This window comes from Sorex araneus, chromosome 5 (genome assembly GCF_027595985.1).
Source record: "Sorex araneus isolate mSorAra2 chromosome 5, mSorAra2.pri, whole genome shotgun sequence".
Classification (NCBI taxonomy): Eukaryota; Metazoa; Chordata; class Mammalia; order Eulipotyphla; family Soricidae; genus Sorex; species Sorex araneus.
The window spans coordinates 54,287,540-54,305,737 of NC_073306.1; the positions used below are offsets into that span (position 1 = coordinate 54,287,540).

Below are 18,198 nucleotides of genomic sequence, written 5' to 3' on the forward strand. Positions count from 1 at the left end.
TACAAGCAGGAGCGGTATCCAGCAATATATAGTATTCCTTAAAATTTTTAACCATGATGAAATTTGGTAATGTTTATCAAGTCTTACATGTATATAAAAAGTATAAAAGTACTCTTCACGGCACAACTAACAGTGGTTTATGATCGGAAACCACTTAAAGGCTTCATGGTGTGTCTTTGAATAAATAGCCACTATAATTCCGTAGAATGCTGCTTCTTTTCCATTAAACTAGAAAAAAACTATAAAGACTATTACTTCCACTATTGTCACTGAGCAGTATTTTGGAAATAAAAACCAAACACCAAGGGCCAAGGAAAAGGCTCAAAAAGATAGATAAGCTTTGCATATGGGAAGCCCATGTTCAATCTCCAAAAATCCCTGAGCTGCACTAGAAATAACCACCCCAGTACTGCCAGGAGTAGCCCCAGAACACCTCAACATTTTAATTAAATCAGTGAAAAAAAAATTTATGAATAAGAAATGGTATGGATCCAATGAGGTAACCAACAGGAAAGTCCCACTTTGGGATCCATACTCCCAACAGCCTTGTACGAGTATAAATTCCAAAGAGATAACGTATCTAGATACCATAGCTCTATATTGGTGTTGGCATTAAGGTGCTTGGTAGCCTCATACTGCAATGCGGGGAGGGAAAAACGGGGGCCAACGTGAGGACAAGCAGTGGTGGAGCCTCAGGGGCCACCCACTGGGTGCTGATCAAACCAAGGGCTTCCTCTATGCAAGGCCACACCCTTTGAATACCCAAGGCCACTTGAACCAAATCTTCATTTCCTTCCATTTCTTTTCTTGCTTGTTTTCTTATTTTGGGCCACATTCAGGGGTACTCAGGGGCTACTCCTGGCACAACAGAGTTGAGGGGTTATTTCTAGTGCAGAGTTCAGGAGACTATGCAGTGCCAGGACTGAATCCTGATCGCCTACATACAAAGCACATTCTCAGCTTACTGAGCTCTCTGGCCCCATCAATTTCCTTTTATAAAAGACATAAATGATGGGAAACCAGAAAAATACAACCTCAAGGCCAGAGCGATAGTACAGCAGGTTGCCTTGCATGTGACCGTCCCAGGTTCAATCCCCAGCACCCAATGTGATCACCCGAGCCTTCCAGGAGTGACCCCTGAGCACAGAGCAAGGAGTAAGCCTGAGCACCACCAGGTGTGACTCCAAAACAAAACAGAACAAACAAAAATACAACCTGAGAGTGTTTTCCACTCAGACCTTCCTAAATAACTCTACACTGTGAGGGACAGTTAAGAACATCTGGTAATTTTTTTAATATTTACAATCAACTAATTAAAGCCATTTCATACTATATTATACCCATACATGGCCATGAAGGACTAAGGGTCATCTCTCCCAAAAAACATGTAGTCTAAGAAGAAACACAGATTCCAACGTTTCCCCAGTTGATTCTCAGTGTAAACTATGTAAAAACGAGATGGAAAAGAGGAAGTTTCAAGTGGATTCGGTAGAACTCTTCAGGAAACCCCTGAAAATTCAAGGGCCACCATTTAGGGTTTAATATAAACAGCCTTCAGTATTTTCCTATTTCTATATTCTAAAAACACTCTGAGAACATCTGATAAATTGAATCACATAAACAGCTGAAATCCCTTGGCTGTAGAAGACCACAGGGAAAAGAATAACAATTCAGATGACAGGCAATGATAAAAAATATCTCTAATCCACATCACAAACAGAACTATGCCAATAAAGTTCTCCTGAATTTCACTAGGAAAAATTAATGGTGAAAAAACATACGCAAAAGAAATTAATCCAGCTTCATATAAATGCAAATGTGTTCAACACAGAAAAATATGCATGAACAGGAGAAAAACAAAATGAACCTGCTAAGAAAATGACTTGTTTCCCCCTGACAAACTGACAAAGATCTAAACTTTGTGTGTGTGTGTGTTTGGGACACATCCAGTGGTGTTCAGGGCTTACTTAGTACTGGCTCTGAGCAGAGAGATCACTCCTGACGCTTGGGGAACCATATGGGGTACCAGGGATCAAACCCAGGCTGGCGGCACACACCAGGCAAGTGCTATGCCCACTGTTCTACTACTCCAGTCCCCAAAGATTTAAACTTTTGATTTCTTATCATGTGGGAGAATATACTCACTCACCACATACCTGACAAAAGGCTCATATTTAAGATACATAAAGCACTCACAAAACAACAAACAACCCTGTACGAAAGTGGGGAGGAGCTGAAAAGATACTTCCTCAAATCAAATGTACAGGGGCCAGGAAGACAGTCTACAACACATACCCGGCATGTACAGGCCTCTGGGCTTAATGCCCTTCACTGCATGGGCCGCCAACACCTCCAGAAAGCAGAAAGCACATGCTCCTGAGCATAAAGCCAGGAGTATCCCATCCCCACCTGCCCCCGCCCCCAACCACCAGGTGTGGAGTCATGAAAAGGTGTGTTCTTCAGCACACATTATCAGGGAAATGCAAATCAAATGATATGAGGTATCAGCTCACACTTGCAAGAATGGCACATATCAAAAGACTGGAAACAAAACAAGTGCTGGTAGGGACATGGTAAAAAGGAAGACCACCCGCTGTAGGTGGGAATGCTCTCTGGGTCAGCCCCTATGGAAAACAGTACAGAGACTTCTCAGAAAGTTGAGACTAGAGCTTCCACAGGACCCACTTCTTGGTATCTACCCCTAAAAACACAAAAACATTCATTCAAAGAGAGTTTCGTGCCAAAGTTCAGTACAGTGCTATTCAAAATAGCCAAGACATGGCAAGAACTGTGTCCAATTTCAGAACACTGCATTAAGAAACTGAGTATATGAACACAACGGAATACTACGCAGCTCCACAGAAAGATGAAATCTAACAGTTCACTGCAACTTGGATGGAACTGAAAGGCTCTGAGCTCAGGAATCAATTCCAGTGATGCTCAAGTGACCATATGGGGGGCTGGGGATCAAATCCAGGTTGAATGCTTGCAAGGCAAACACACCATCCTCTGCGTTATCCCTCCAGCCCCCGTAATACTGATTTTAAAAAGCAGAATACAAAAGCTCTAATAACAAAACAGTAACTAGAGTGTTGAAAGTAGGTAAAGGAATATACATGATAACTTTTCAGTACCTATCTGTATTGCAAACCATAATGCCCAAAAGGGGAAGGGGGGCAGGAGGGAAACTGGGGACACTGATGGCAGGAAATGTGCACTTGTGAAAGAACGGGTGCTAGAAAATTATAAGGCTGAAACCCAATCATGATAAAATAAAAATAAAGACAATACTGAGAGATAAATTGCATAACGTACTTTGCATGTTGTTTATTTAGACATTGTGATTTTTTTTCTCTAGAACACTATAAATAATACAGCTTAATTTATTATAAAACTACCCCAAAAATAACTAAAATTATGTCCAGACAAGGACAGGTCCTATGTTAGGACACAAAAGGAAATCCTGACAAATAGCTGAAGCCCTGGATACTTCAGTGCGGTTCCAAAACAAACCAAATTATTTATGGAGCAAAAGAAACTACCAAAAGAACAAGGGAACTTTGCAACTGGAAGATTTTTGTGCGTTACATATCCAACACAGGGTTGGTATCCAAATAAATAACTGATACAACTCAGGGTGGGCAGATGGCTCAACAGGGTGGAACTCAGACTTCACGCAGAAGCTCTAGGTTCAGACCCCAGCAGCTCACGGTCCCCTGGGCACTGCTGGGAGTAACCCCTGAGCACTGAGCTAGCTGAGCAGGAGCAGTGCTCAGGCACCACTGGGTATGGCCCCCAAACCAAAACCCACCCAACGAAATCTCAGACAAGTCAACGAAAAAATGCAAGCAACCCAAATTTTTAAAAAATGACCCAGAGATGACCCACACACCTGTGAAAAAGGTTCAACATCACTTTTTATGAGGAGAATGCTAATCAAAACCACAATCCAAAAGGCTAGGGACAAGTTACACCGTTGGCGGGAAGGTAGGCTGGTACGCTCTCAGTGGAAAACAGCAAGGCAAGTCCTTAAAAATTCTTAAATGTGAGTAATATGACCCAGCAAAACCAGCCTTTATCAAACACGCATGAAAATCTTACACCCCCCCCAAAAAAAAAATCCACATCCCTATGTTATACACAAAGTCAAAACACGGAATCAATTTAATGCCTATCAACAGATGATGGGACCAAGAAGCTGTTGTATATGCTCAATGGAATACCACTCTGGCATTTGTTTTTAAAAGGTGAAACTGTGCCTTTTGGGACCAAAGAAATTGAACATGAGGGATTGTGCTAAAGGAAATAAGGACGTGAAAGATGATCATCAAATGGTCTCTCACATTTGGAATAAATATTAAACCAACTAATTGGCAAGAAATACAAAGATACATGTAGCGGTTACCAGAGGGGAAAGGGAAGAGATGTCGGAGAGATGGGTTTGGGGATTATTCTCATAGTAAGATGACACCAGAACTTTAGTGGGCGTGTAGTATGTCTTATATACAGAGATGTGAAGATAAGGTGCTGAAATTCTATAGCAGTGTAAGCCACTGATAAACCAGCTTAGAAATTAATTAAAGCTGACATTCCTCAGAGTGGGGGAGGGGGGACCTTTAACCAAATACTTGAAGCACTGCATAGATGATAACTATGTAATCGTAGCTACGAGCTATGAAGAAAAGCACCACAGTGACTAGCAAGTTTGCTTGCTGGTAATCCTCGCACTGAGGCTCCCGAACCACCACAGAAAACAACACTGCTTTCTCAGCGCCAGAGCACACAACTCGCAGAGGGAGAAGAAAGTGGGGGTCCCACTCACGTCGGTCTGGAGATGCGCGGGGGCTTCCGAGTTGTCGTTGATCCTCCGAACGCTGTCATAGTGCTCTCCGTACCGATAGGCAATGTGTAACTCCCGCCCGTAGCTTTTCTCCGTGCCGCGGATCTGCAGGCAGAAGAAGGGGAGAGGTCAGCTCCTGGGACAGCAGCGTCGCCTGGTTTGTCCAGGGAGGCCAGCCAGGAGGGCTATGGAGACATGTTGCAGGAAGATGACCGGGACACGTCCTCAACAAGTTCTGAACTAGTTTTTCTCACGACCATGTATGAAAGTTTCTTGGTGCTTAATAGATGATGTAAGGGAATTAATTCCAATGGAAACAGATACTTAAAATCCAAGGCAAAATTTACAAGAAAGTAGAAACAGTGTGGCTTCACAGGTCCCAGTAACTCGCATCCCACCCGCCCAAGAGGGGGAATCCCAAAGGCGGGTGCAGAAACACTGGACTGAAAGCTCAAGCACGTGGGCTGTGTGCAGATCTTAGCCATCGTCAAGAGAACCGCAGTGGACACAAGGACAGGTCGTTTCAAATTAGCGTTTTTGTATTCTTGGGAGCAGAACTACTAACCATGTGCCTGTCTGTGGATAAGCATCAAGAAAGGGTAGTCTATGTACACCATGGAATACTACTCAGTTCTAAGAAAAGAAGAAATCATGCATTTTGCTACAACACAGACAGAACTAAAGTGTGCCAGGTTAAGCAGAGTAAGTCAGAGGGAGAAAGACAAATATCAGATGAGCTCACTCAGATGTGGCCTGCAAAGAAACAAAGCAAGGGGATATACACTGTCCAATGAAAGCAAACCTTAGAACTAATGTGACCGTGTGTGCTGGGGGGGGTGGGAAGTGGGGCATGACAGGTAGAAAGGTCACTGAACAGAGAACAGAGTACTGGGAAACTGGAACTTTGGTGGTGGATGGGGTTGCAATAAGCACAAGTATTAATACTATAAACCATGAACAATGGAAACGCACACACACACGATATTTTGAAGACCTCTTTAAGGGAAAAAAATAGTACAAAATTACAAATACAGGTTTGAAAGGGCCTTTCCTAAGACCTTTATAGGAGGGGGGAAGCAGCTCGATATGTCTGCCTCAGTAGCTTCAGAGTAAATCCCCTGCTATTGAAAAAAAAATCCCATTTTTCCATCAGCCACATGCTGAAAACCATTAGCGAAACAAATGAGAAACCTGCCTCCCCCCAAGAGAAGCTGCCTCCCACCGTGATCCTGAAACAGCCACCGGCCTCGCTCCCCCGCACAGCCCTGGTGGCTGCACCCCTGCAGCACAGCCCAACAGGAACTGGTGCTCTCCGGGGTCACCAACACAGATGCGAGACCTTCAAAATACACCCCGTCCAAGGAAGACACTCGCATCACTCTGAATCTACCCCTGAGAAGAGCCCAGCAGCAATCTCAGCTAGACTGCCACACTATAAGCATCTCCCACGGGCTGCTTTGCAAAGCCAGGGTCAGGAAGACGCGACTGGCAATGTAAACACTGCTTGGGATCCAAAGATACAGCAGGAGCCATGAAATGAGCGAGTCCCATACTAGACCGGAAGTCAGAACTACGTACGTTTTCTCCGAGAATAGTATCCTGATCTCAAAGTACAGTCTGGTTTGGAAACAGACATAATGGAGAGCGCACCATCTCTAACTCCCAGCCAGAATACTAGGGAGGGGCCGGAGCAGTAGTGCCCCGGGCAGGGTGCTCGTCTTGCACACACACAGCCAACCTGGGTTCGATCTCCGACACCCCATATGGATCCTCCCAAGACCTGGCAGGAGTGATCCCTGAGCACAGAGCCAGGAGTATGCCCTGAACACCATCAGATGTGGGCCAAAAAACAAACAAAAAAGAATGATGAGTTCAAACTCACAGAACCATTCACTTAGGACTGAACTGGTTCTGTATATCTCTAAAATTTTGAGTATCTGAAGCAGGGGGAGAGGGACAGTGGGTGGGCTCAGGGCTTTCTCCGGGCTCTGTGTTCAGGGATCACCACATGTGGTGCCAGGGAACAAATCCACGTGGGCTATATGCAAGGCAAGTGCCCTACACCCTATACTATCACTCTGGCCCAAAGAAATTGACTTTCTAAATGAGTAAATGTTAGGAATAAGTAACGTAACTAATATTAATGAAGAAAAAATTAGATAATATATGAAAAATAATTTTAATGATAAAAAGCCTTTATAATGATAATATATAAAAATATTATGCATTTTTATATATACTGATATATCTACTGTCACTGTCATCCCGCTGCTCATCGATGTGCTCAAGCAGGCATCAGTAACGTCTCTCATTGTGAGACTCATTGTTACTGTTTTTAGCATTATCGATTACACCACGGGTAGCTTGCCAGGTTCTGCCGTGGGGACGCGACACTCTCTGTAGCTTGCCTGGCTCTCTGAGAGGGGCGGAGGAATTGACCCCGGGTTGGCCACATGCAAGGCGAATGCCCTACCACTGTGCTATCGCTCCAGCCCTGATATATCTACAAGTGTACAAATGTGTTTCAAATGTGCATAAAGATATCGTGATATGTCTCTTCCTAGTTACATGTGAAAGTTTTCTATCTAAAGGTACATATAAATGACAGTAAAATTTTAACAGTAATCATCTCCAGGCAGAGCAAATGGGTAAATCTGGAGACTATGGGCTCCCCACCGATGCTGGGGGTCACCAGGGCTACGCACAGTGGCACACAGGAGGCCAAGCTCTGGGGACTGAACCAGGGAGCCTGGTACAAGAAGGAAACACTGCAGCACTCTGAGCTGCAGCCCTAGCCTCAATGGGGGACTTTTATTTGCCTTTGTGGGCTTTGGCAAAATTTCCATTTTTTTTTTCATTTTTTTCTGCAATTAATATGCTTTACTTCTCTAGTTAAGAAACAAGAAAAATGTACTTCAGATTCCTCTTGGCTTTGGATTCCATTTTACAGAGCACAATCATTGAATCCCAAACCACAAGAAGCTTCCCATTTTTCGTTAAGCTTGAAATCTAAATTAACCCTGTGACATACAAATCATGTTTTAGTTTATTAAGTTCAATGTCATATGTCAATTATATAGTTTACGTCCCAATATCTTCGGACAACACCAAAGGTAATTTATAAATTACTTAAAATATAAAGTCTTTGATTGGTGACCTACCTGCCATAAAGGGGCATTAAGTTGATGAATCACCACATTCAACTGATGATTTCTTGCAAAGGCTACAATTGCATCATTGCCAGCAAATGTACCAGGCTTTGCCAAACTGGCCACTGTATGAAAACAGAAAAAAGTGAAGCCTTTATAATGAGATAATCCAAATGCAAACATGTTCTGATATTTATTTTGTTCCAAATAATGAAAAACAAGTGAGTATATCTGAAAAGCTTTGTCAGAGTCTAGGAATTTGGCTAGTTAAGCAGCACTGAGAGACTGCTACTCAGAAATTCAGAAAGGGACTAACCATGCACACAGAACACATTTACTTAATATTTACTGAATGCTTCCCATATGTCTAACTCTACTAAAGAAACTGGAAATGTAGCCACAATCACCAGAAGTGTGATGATTTGCATTAATGAGTGTTTATTATCTTCCAAACATTGATCCATTTAATTATCATTATGAAGATTATCATGATTGGGGCTGGAGAGACAGTACAGTGGATAGGGTGAGAGGCATGTGGCCCATTTGGGTTTGATCCCCAGCACCCAATAAGGTCCCCCAAGTCCTACCAGTAGTGATTCCTGAGCACAGAGCCAGGAGTAAGCCATCACTAGGTGTGGCCAAAAAAAAAAATTTAAAAGATTATCATTATTAAGCCTATACAGTAGCAACACTCAAAAGGCATACCATTAAGCATACCATCTCACAGCTGAGTAAACAGAGACAAAGATTAGCTTATAACTATACCAAGGCCACAGAGCCAATAGGCAGTGGAGCTGAGATTTAGCCCACCAGCCGAACCCCATGACTGTGGCCCCTGAACAGTGCTTCATGCAGCCAGTCAGTGCTGGTTGACTGCCCTCAGTGGGAGGCAGCCAGGAAAATAGAATACATATGTGTAAGTACTGCAGGAAAGGGACCTGGAGTCAAGAATGGACCCTGGCCCCACAAGGCTTGGCCTGTGTCTCCGGCAGGCAAATGGCATCTAAGTGATCGTCGTGCTAGGCTCATAAGCCACAAAGATAGTTTATGATTCAGGAGGTGACCAAGGTGGGCCTCTCTGACCATAGATGGAAGAGTCACCTGGTGGGGGGATCCGAGAAGCTGAAGAGAGTTCAAACCCTGAAGCAAACAAACAGCATCAACATAATAAAGCCCTAATAAAAATTCTGGACACTGACGTCTGTGTGAACTGCCCAACTGACAAAGAAGGCCCTCTGTGTGCTGCATAAGCTCCCCAGACTCTGCTCCATGGGCTGCTTCTGATCTGCAGCCTCTCCTGGTATAAACTACAGCTAGTGAGTCATGTCAGCCCTTCCATCCATCACACCGAAGAGGGGATTTGGAAAAGCTCTACCTTGTAGTCCTGTGGAACACCACACCCAAGCCTTGCCCCGTGGCCAGAAAACTATAGCCAATCGGGTTGCAGGGAGGGGAAAGTAAGGTGCAAAGACTGAGTCGGTTTCCAGAGGGCAAGCTGAAACTAGGCACCAGAGGAATGGATGATGTTTCAAGCTGGAAACAGGGAGCAAGAGTAAGAGGAAGGACAGGTAGGGAGGGAGAGAAGGATGTACTTATAGACAGTGCAGCGTGAGAGGAACTGGGAATACCGAGAGTGGGCTGGGAGCAGGAAACAGCAAGAGATGAAGGCAGAGAAAGAAGAAAACCACAAAATGTTTGAAATCTACCCTGAGGTCAGGGGGCGGGGTGGGGTGCAGGGAGGCTACCATTAGGGTTGAGGTAAGGATAAAGAAACATTCACTTAGATCAGCGCTTGGCCTGCAATGTGGGAAACTGAAGGAGCTGGAAGGTTCACACACTTCAGCAAAGAGTACTGAGGTGACCCAAGCAGACAGATATGGAGCTCTGATCCACACAATGGGAGGAAACACTGAGGAAGAAAGAATTGACAGGACTTAGTAAAGGGCTGGGTCTGAGTGGGGAGGGAAAAGAGGCCTTTAGAATACTCAGGTCTGGCATTCCACTGTAGGGCTGCCACACCCCAAGTCTGTGCATGATGTTGATTTCACAGTGAGCCCACACCACTCCGTTCTAGCAATGTCAGGATACAGATATATCCCCAATTTCTCCTCCCTCAATAAAATTCTTTTACTTCAAAATTGTAAGAAAAATTGCAATTCTGACCTGGACATTTGTACAACTTAATAAAAGTCATAAGTTAAAAGAGAAAGATTGTGGGGGGCTGGGGAGGTGGGGGGAAGGGGGAGGTATATCGTGATTCTTGGTGGTAGAATATGTGCACTGGTGAAGGGATGGGTGTTTGAGCATTGTATAACTGAGACTTTAACCTGAAAGCTTTGTAACTTTCCACATGGTGAATCAATAAAAGAATTAAAAAAATCAAAATAAAATAAAATAAAATAAAATAAAATAAATAAATAAATAAAAGAGAAAGATTATCTTTCAAGGATACATCCATTTACAAGGGTAACCAGGTCCTGAAAAGTAAAGTGAGCCACTCATTTAGTCATTCAACAAACACCACATCACCAGTGCCTACCATTGCTGTACTATGGAACAAGCATAAACCCAGCCCTCAAGAATCTCACAGTGGGACTGGAGTGATAGCACAGTGGGTAGGGCGTTTGCCTTGCACGCAGCCGACCTGGGTTCGATTCCCAGAAACCCATATGGTCCCCCCAGCACTGCCAGGAGTAATTCCTGAGTGTAGAGCCAGGAGTAACCCCTGTGCATCACTGGGTGTGACCCGAAAAGAAAAAACAACAACAAGAATCTCATAGATTCCCTAAGAATCTGTAGGGGCAGAGAGAGCTCAGCAGGTAGAGCATTTGTCTTGCATGCAACTGACCCAGGTTCGATTCTAAGCATCCCATGTGGTCCCCTAAGCACCTACAGAAGTGATTCCTGAGTGCAGTGTCAGGAGTAACCCTTGAAAACTGATGGATGTGCCCCAAAACACAAAATAAATAAACAAAAGAGTCTCACAGTATAAGACTGGCATTAGAGACACATGACTATGAGTGGAGTATATGTTAAGCCTAGTCTTCAGCTGAAGACAAAGAATGAATACACGGACTTCACAGTGGGTAGGGAGCTTGCATTCCACGCTGATGCAGTGGGTTCGATCCCTGGCATCCCATATGGTCCCCCAATCTCCACCAGCAATAACTGCTGGGTGCAGAGCTTGGAGTAACTCCGGAACACTGCCAGGTGTGGACCATAAACAACAAAACACAACAAAATAAATACCAATGTAAAAACAAAACAAAAACCAGAACATGCAAACTTCTGGATGACAGACAGGGCCACCACATCTCACTTTGTTGAGGCACAAATTCTTAGACAGCTCTGCCCTACGTCAAAGTGACAATCCAAGAAAGTATCTTCCCATTGTACATCTAAAATGTCTATCAGGGGCTAGAGAGACAGTACAACAATGGACCTGGGCTCAATCTCCACGCCGGGGCCCCTGAGCCCTACCAGGAACAATTCTTAACACAGCCAAGAGTAAGCCCTGCACATCACTCAATGTGCCCTCGCTCCCCTGTCCAAAAAAAACCTAAAATGATTATCATGCTGGCAAGTGACTTTTGGGTCTCTTGTCTGGCCATACCCCAGTAGCTACCACACAACCTTTCACTGAAAACAGTCAAAGCAGAATTTCAAGCCACAAACTAAACACTCACTGGATCCAAAGACAGTTGGGTATGTAATCAGCTAATCATCTGGTAAATTGTATCCAACAGTTAGGCAAGAACTGATACAAGGAAGCAGACCATCAGAACTCTCAGGGGATACAAGCTATTCTCTCACCACTTTGTTTCTTTCAGTGTTCCCCTCTTTGAGTGAGTTTTCCTAGGAATAAGAATCTGTAGGATCACTGCCTGCATCCTTCTTAAGCAGCCTCCTCCTACTGCGTGATGCTGTTGACAGTAGAGAGACCAAGTCACACCCCAAGCAGAAGGGCCACAGTATTCATTCCCTCTTCCTCCGCCCTCCGCCCCAATGAGTCCTGTCAATTACAGCACCAGTGATGCCCTGTGGATCTGCCTCATTTTCCCCAACAGTTGCCTTGGTAGAAACCCTCTTATTCTTGCTTCTGGTCATTGAGGAGAACCCTTTAACTTCTCTTCCTTCTCAGTCTTTTGCTCTTTCTTTGCTCATCCACTCTCAACAAGATTTCCAGAACTAGCTCCCTAAAACACAGGAACAATCTTTCCTGGTAGGAGACAGATAAGACTGTGGGTCCTGTGATGAAGTGTTACTTGTAACACATAATGCCTAGCACAGCAGAACCCAGTGAAGATTTGTCAAAATTAAGCTTAAGCATTCAAATATATTCCTTACTATGCTGTACCAATTAAAAAGGAAGCTAAATATTATAAATCATGGAGCCTAAAATTAAAAAGACTAAAAACACGAAACAGTTTATATTGGGGTCTTTGTGGAGAACTATAAATGACTATTAGTGAGTAAGGTTTAGGCAAGAGCTCTCTGTATTACTTCTTACAACTGCATATGAAAATACAATGATCTAAAAAAGAAAAGTTGGGCTGGGAGATAACTCAACTGGAGAGTGTACAAGGTTGGTATGTTAGAGGTTTGATCCCCCAAATAAAATTATGTGGTGGGAGAAGGTTATATATATGTGTGCATAAATTATGTTAAATTAAAATTAATTTTAAAATTAAAATAAAAAACCAAAATGACTTTTAATTATAAAATAATGCATGACAATTTGAAAAATGGGGGACTCGGAAAATAACCCAGGGGTAAGGGTACGTGCCATGCATTCACAGGGACCCGAGTTTGGTCCCTAGCACTCTCTGGTCAGTGGGTCAAGTCTCACCAGAAATAGTCTCTAGACTCCCTAAGCACTGCTTGGGAGGCAAAATAAGTCAATCTACAGAAGATCACTTAAAACACTCATAAGACCTGCGGGACAGTACAAGGGTTAAGGCGCTTGCCTTGCACACAGCTGACCCCGGGTTGATCCTCGGTACAGCAATGGTCCCACGAGAACTGCCACGGGCCCCTCCTGAGCACAAAGCAAGGAGAAGCCTGAGCACTCTGGGTGTGGCCCAATCCCTCCCCCCAAATAAGAAGGTAAAATTTAACATCCTATTTGGACAATCTCTTAATAAATAACAAATGCCCATAGTCCCAAGTCCTCAAACGGCTGGCACCTATTAAGAATTTACTTTAGGGCCAGGGCAATAGCTCAAGGAGTTAGTGTATGCTTGAACGCAGGAGGCCTGGGTTCCATACCCGGCACGATCCGTGTCCCAAGCAGCACCACCCAGAGTGACCCGCAAACACTGAGCCAGGAGTAGCCCCTGAGCACTGTTGGGTGTAGCCCAATCCTAAAGTACATAAATTGTGTTAACTAATTTAACATGTACTTAAAACCCTATAAATTGGGTGCTTATATCATCCCCCCTCATATTGAAAGAATGGTTTGTGAAAATTAAGTAGAGCAAAGAATTAACCACTAAATGTTTCTTTTCAGATTTTTACTGTTTTTCTGTACTGATCCTTTTAAAAATAAGACCGATCTAGGACCAGAAAAATTGCAGAATGGGTTTTTGCCTTGAGCATGGCTGACTCAGGTTCAATACCTGGCACCATACATGGTCCCCAGAGACCCATCAACAAGTGACTACTGAGTGCAGAATCAGACAAGATTGGGAGCATTCAGGGTGGTATGGCCACAGACCAGAATCAGGAGTAAGCCCTGAGCACACATGGGTGTGGGTCAACCCTGTCCACCAAAACCACCACCACCACCCCCTCCAAAAAAATCAATCTTGGGCCGGAGCGATAGCACAGCGGGGAGGGCATTTGCCTTGCACGAGGCCGACCTGGGTTCGATCCCCGGCATCCCATATGGTCCCCCAAGCACTGCCAGGAGCAATTCCTGAGTGAAAAACCAGGAGTAGCCCCTGAGCATCGCTGGGTGTGACCCAAAAAGCAAAAAAAAAAAAAAAAAAAAAAAAAAAAAATCAATCTTATGGCAAACTATTTTATAGTCTGCTTTTTCTCTCCACTGACTAAAAAGCCATGATCAGCTTTTCAGGTTAAATAAAATCATTTTAATTAAGGGCATAGCCATATAAACTGTTGATTCCCAACTACCAACTAGGCTATTACAAAGCAGGCAAATAAATATTTGCTGAATAAATGAATGCTATTACTTAACCAAACCCCTGGCTGGAAAACTAGGGCTGCTAATGGATTTTAGTACACAATGCATTACTCCTGGAGGATCCAGTGTCCCACGATTAACCTACCATGTTTTTCAAAAGGAATGTCATCTTCTACAAAGGGTTCAAAATCTTCCCGCTGCTTTATCATGTAGTCCACTGTCTCTTGCCGGTGCTTGAGATGATTTCGTGAGTGTCCCTCCAACTGATCACCGAGAGCTCTGAACAGGCAATTGCTATCAAAACACAAACGTTGGTCAAGACCTTTGGAAAAGGAACTTCGGGGCTCGGGATGCGGCTCAGCAGTCATGTGTATGCCTTGCGTGTGTGAGACCCTGAGTTTGAGCCCGGCACCACACACAAAATAAACTACTCGGTTCTTCTGAAAAACAGTGATGCTTCACGGTGAAGCCATATGGCCAGCCACCATGGAACCCATGCTGTCCTAGTGAGATGAAAGCCTCAACCCACACAGTCCAGCTTCTGGACAGAAAGGCACGTGTTCGACCACAGCAGGTTCCTGAGAGGCATCAAACAAGGACACTCAGAGCTGGCTGTTTCGGGAAGGGCCGTCAACATGCCGGGGCCTCAGCCCGCTCAATAAGGGAAGCTGGTGAGCACCGCCTGAAGACTGGGCCCAGCGACTAAAGGCTATTCCACACGCACAGGCTAGGATTCCAAATGACTCATCATAGCTAAAGCCTCTTCTCTGAAACAAATCTCACAACAGCCGCCCAGCCAACTGATTATCCACCCAACAAAGGCTACGCAGAAGATAACAATTTGTCACGTTCCCAACATAAATAATTTAACTCAACGTCCAACTCCGTCATTTGAACACAGTGGAGAAAGCCACGGAAGGAAGTGCCTGGAGAGCGAACAAAGCTGCACTATGCAGTGGCACTTTCCTCCCTCAGCTCCTCACCTCTCACCCACAATGCTACTGGCCTTCGCAAACGCCAAACGCTTTTTTGTTTTGTATCTAAATCTCTTAATGCTGGCAATAAACTTCAAGTTCCATTTCCAAATCCCTCAAAGTCTTTCCAAACTGTAACACATGCACAGAACCCAGAGACAGAAATAAGTCAAACACAACGTAGGATCCTTGAAACTAAGGAAGAGCTATCTATCAGAAGCCAGATAGTGGCCAACTCCACACCAGAACTTCATTTTTTTCCAAGTGAAATCAATGATACGCTAACCCCCTAACTGTTGAAATGTAGGCCTGGAGGAGAAAGAGGTTTCTGTTTTTCAACTTAGAAGAGTGAGGCTTTCCATAGAAAGTTACAGAGTCCTGGCTTTGGCAGCATATATACTAAAATTGGAACAATACAGAGATCAGCATGGCCCCCCACGCAAGGATGACACACAAATTCATGAAGCGTTCTATATTTTTAGGAAAAGGTATCCACCTCACCATTGCTGAAGAGAGATACAAAAGATGGGCAGCCAAGAACAGTGGATGAAAAGGCTGTTTGTTTGTTTGTTTGTTTGTTTGTTTGTTTGTGGTCCTACAAACCCTGTGATCCTCAAGGGTTACTCCTGGCTCTGCACTCAGGAATTACTCCTGGTGGTGCACAGGGGAATGTGTGGGATGCTTGGGGATCCAAGTCGGGTCAGCTGCGTACATGGCAAGCGCCCTCTCTGTCCAGCCCTGTGCTTTTTAAAGAGCAAAGTTGAATGATGAAGGGCCCTATGCTTAAATAAAGGCCCTAAAATAAGGGCGGGAGGGAGGAAGGGTACTCAAGAGAGGTTAGGCATCTCTTCTCACGGGGATTTAAACTGGTTTTTGGGGAAGAGGGCAGAATCACCTCCCAGCTGTGCTCCTGGAGCTCAAAGGCCATCCTACCCACACTCACCCAAGCTGTGCAGGCTGGAGGGTGCAAGACTGGAGCCTCATGATGCATGTTGCCACTAGAGACACACCCTGTGGTGCAAAGGCCATGCAGTGTCAGGGATCAAACTCAGGGTCTTCACATGCAAGTCACAGGTTTAAGCCTTACATTATCTCCCTGGCCTCTGAACTTTATTTTTTGAAGGGAAGGATGAGAAAAAGAATTGAAAGACAGGAAAAACAAGAAACTGCATCAGTCTGGCGCAAGATTCTAGCAGGAATTCAAATAGTTTTATACATTTGTCTGAGGTCCCTATTGCTAAAATTAAATGCTGGCAGTCTGTTTTCGAGGGGAAAGGGAATTCATGAACACAACATTCTCAATGTTAAGCTTTTCCCTCCAACTCTTCTTAGACCTTTAGCAACTGTCACCACATTCTCAAATCTGCCCAAAGAGGAGGCATGATTTATGTGTTTGGTCATTTCACATTTAGGTGTACTCTACATTAGATGCATTTTACATTAAATTTTTATATGTAGAAACTCAAGGTATTTGTTCTACAGGAGGTAACGTGCTTTCTGAAAACTTGTTATAACATAGGAAAATGTTCTTTCTGTAAGGCCAGAAAGGAGATATAAAACTGCATTTTTATACCATGTATAAAGCTCAACTATGTTCATCTGCAGAAACACACAACAAATGTATGCAAAGAAAAAAACACCAGAGCAACTATTTAAACAGCTCTTCCAGTGTGCTCGGGACAACTCTAAAACATTCTGTGTATTAAATGTGTCCAGTGCTCACAACTCTTAAGTAGAGTAACTCTGGACTCAAACCCATCCACTCAACTGTGAATGGTGGACACAGTTACCTCTAAGAAGTGAAAGTGGGTGTAACTGTTAAATTTATTTTAATATAATTTGCTATACCTCCAACTTTTCTTTAAACTCAATAAAAATAAACAGTCAGAATGAAAAAAAAAAGTAATAAGCAAGACACAAATTACTTTCCTGACAGAGCTACAAGTTAGCTCTAAGTTCGTTCACAGGGATTGTGAACAAACACTGCAGCCAACGGAGGTCCCCTTGGGGAGCCATCGAGAGCACTCGGCAGGGGACCTGTGAGAACGAGGCAACCAGTGCCCCAAGGACCCTGAGGAGATACAGGCTGTTTCCCGAGTCCACACACTGCCATGGCACCACAGCACAACTGTGACGACACCTGGGGACAATTCCTTGTGGGGGCCATCCTGTCCACTTCAAGGGCGTGCGGGGCCTTGACCACTGAAAGCTGCCATCACCACGACCACCTGCCTACCAGCTGTAACAAGCAAAAACCGTCTCCAGCTGCTGCTCAATGTCCCCTGGGAGAGGACAAACTCATCCCCACTTGGAAACCACTGCGCTACTACAGATATGTATATATATATACATATATACATACATACATACCAGGCCCTATATTTTGTGAGTTCACAAAAACAACTAATTACTACATAAGTAGATGAAAGGGGCTTGGGTTTTTGATAGTTTAGCTGAGATGATATTTTGATATACAGAAAAAAAAAAAAAGGGAATGAGCTCCTGAGATGCTACAATGATGGTAAATGTGCATAAAGGGCAGGGCGGGTGTGTATGTGTGTGTGTGTGGGGGGGGGGGGGGGGGTGCAGAGGAAGCAGCTCCTATTCTCTGGGGTCAGACCATATCTAGAGCATAGGACATTCTGGTAATGATAAACATCTTCACGAGAGATGTGGCTTTAGTCTGGGACAGGGCTCGGCCAGAGAGCAGTCACTTTGCATGTGTGAGGCCCTGATTCTGATACCCACCACTGCAAAAAAAATAAATAAATAAATAATAATAATAATAATAATAACATCAAATACAAGAGCTGGCATGACTTGGGCCAGAAAGACAGTGCCTGTGCACAGGCTCTGCAAGCTAAAGGCCTGAGTTCAATCTCCAGCACATGGTCCCCAGAGCACTACCCAGGGGGAACCCTGCACACAGAACCAGGTGGGATCTGGAAACAAAAAAAGAAAAGGGAGATAATGTGGCTTTAAACTAGGTGGTGTAAAAAACACAAACAGCTGATGGAGGTGAGCTTCCATGAGGCTGAAAGGAAACTACCTCCAACAAGATGGTCACGGAGAAAGGGTGTTTTATTTGCA

At 44.1% G+C, this 18,198-nt stretch overlaps 1 protein-coding gene and 1 pseudogene across 1 annotated transcript in view; one reads left to right on the forward strand and one right to left on the reverse strand.

Annotated features, from left to right (window-relative positions):
* The window catches only part of OTUD3 (OTU deubiquitinase 3), a 32,237-nt gene that overhangs the window by 8,866 nt on the left and 5,173 nt on the right, over nt 1-18,198 (reverse strand). The window contains exons 2-4 of the mRNA XM_055139114.1: nt 14,280-14,428; nt 8,002-8,114; nt 4,823-4,945 (exon numbers count right to left, since the gene is read on the reverse strand). Of these exons, the coding sequence (XP_054995089.1) occupies nt 4,823-4,945; nt 8,002-8,114; nt 14,280-14,428 (385 nt within the window). The remainder of the gene's footprint in view (nt 1-4,822; nt 4,946-8,001; nt 8,115-14,279; nt 14,429-18,198) is intronic.
* On the forward strand, nt 15,488-15,588 carry LOC129405277 (U6 spliceosomal RNA; annotated as a pseudogene).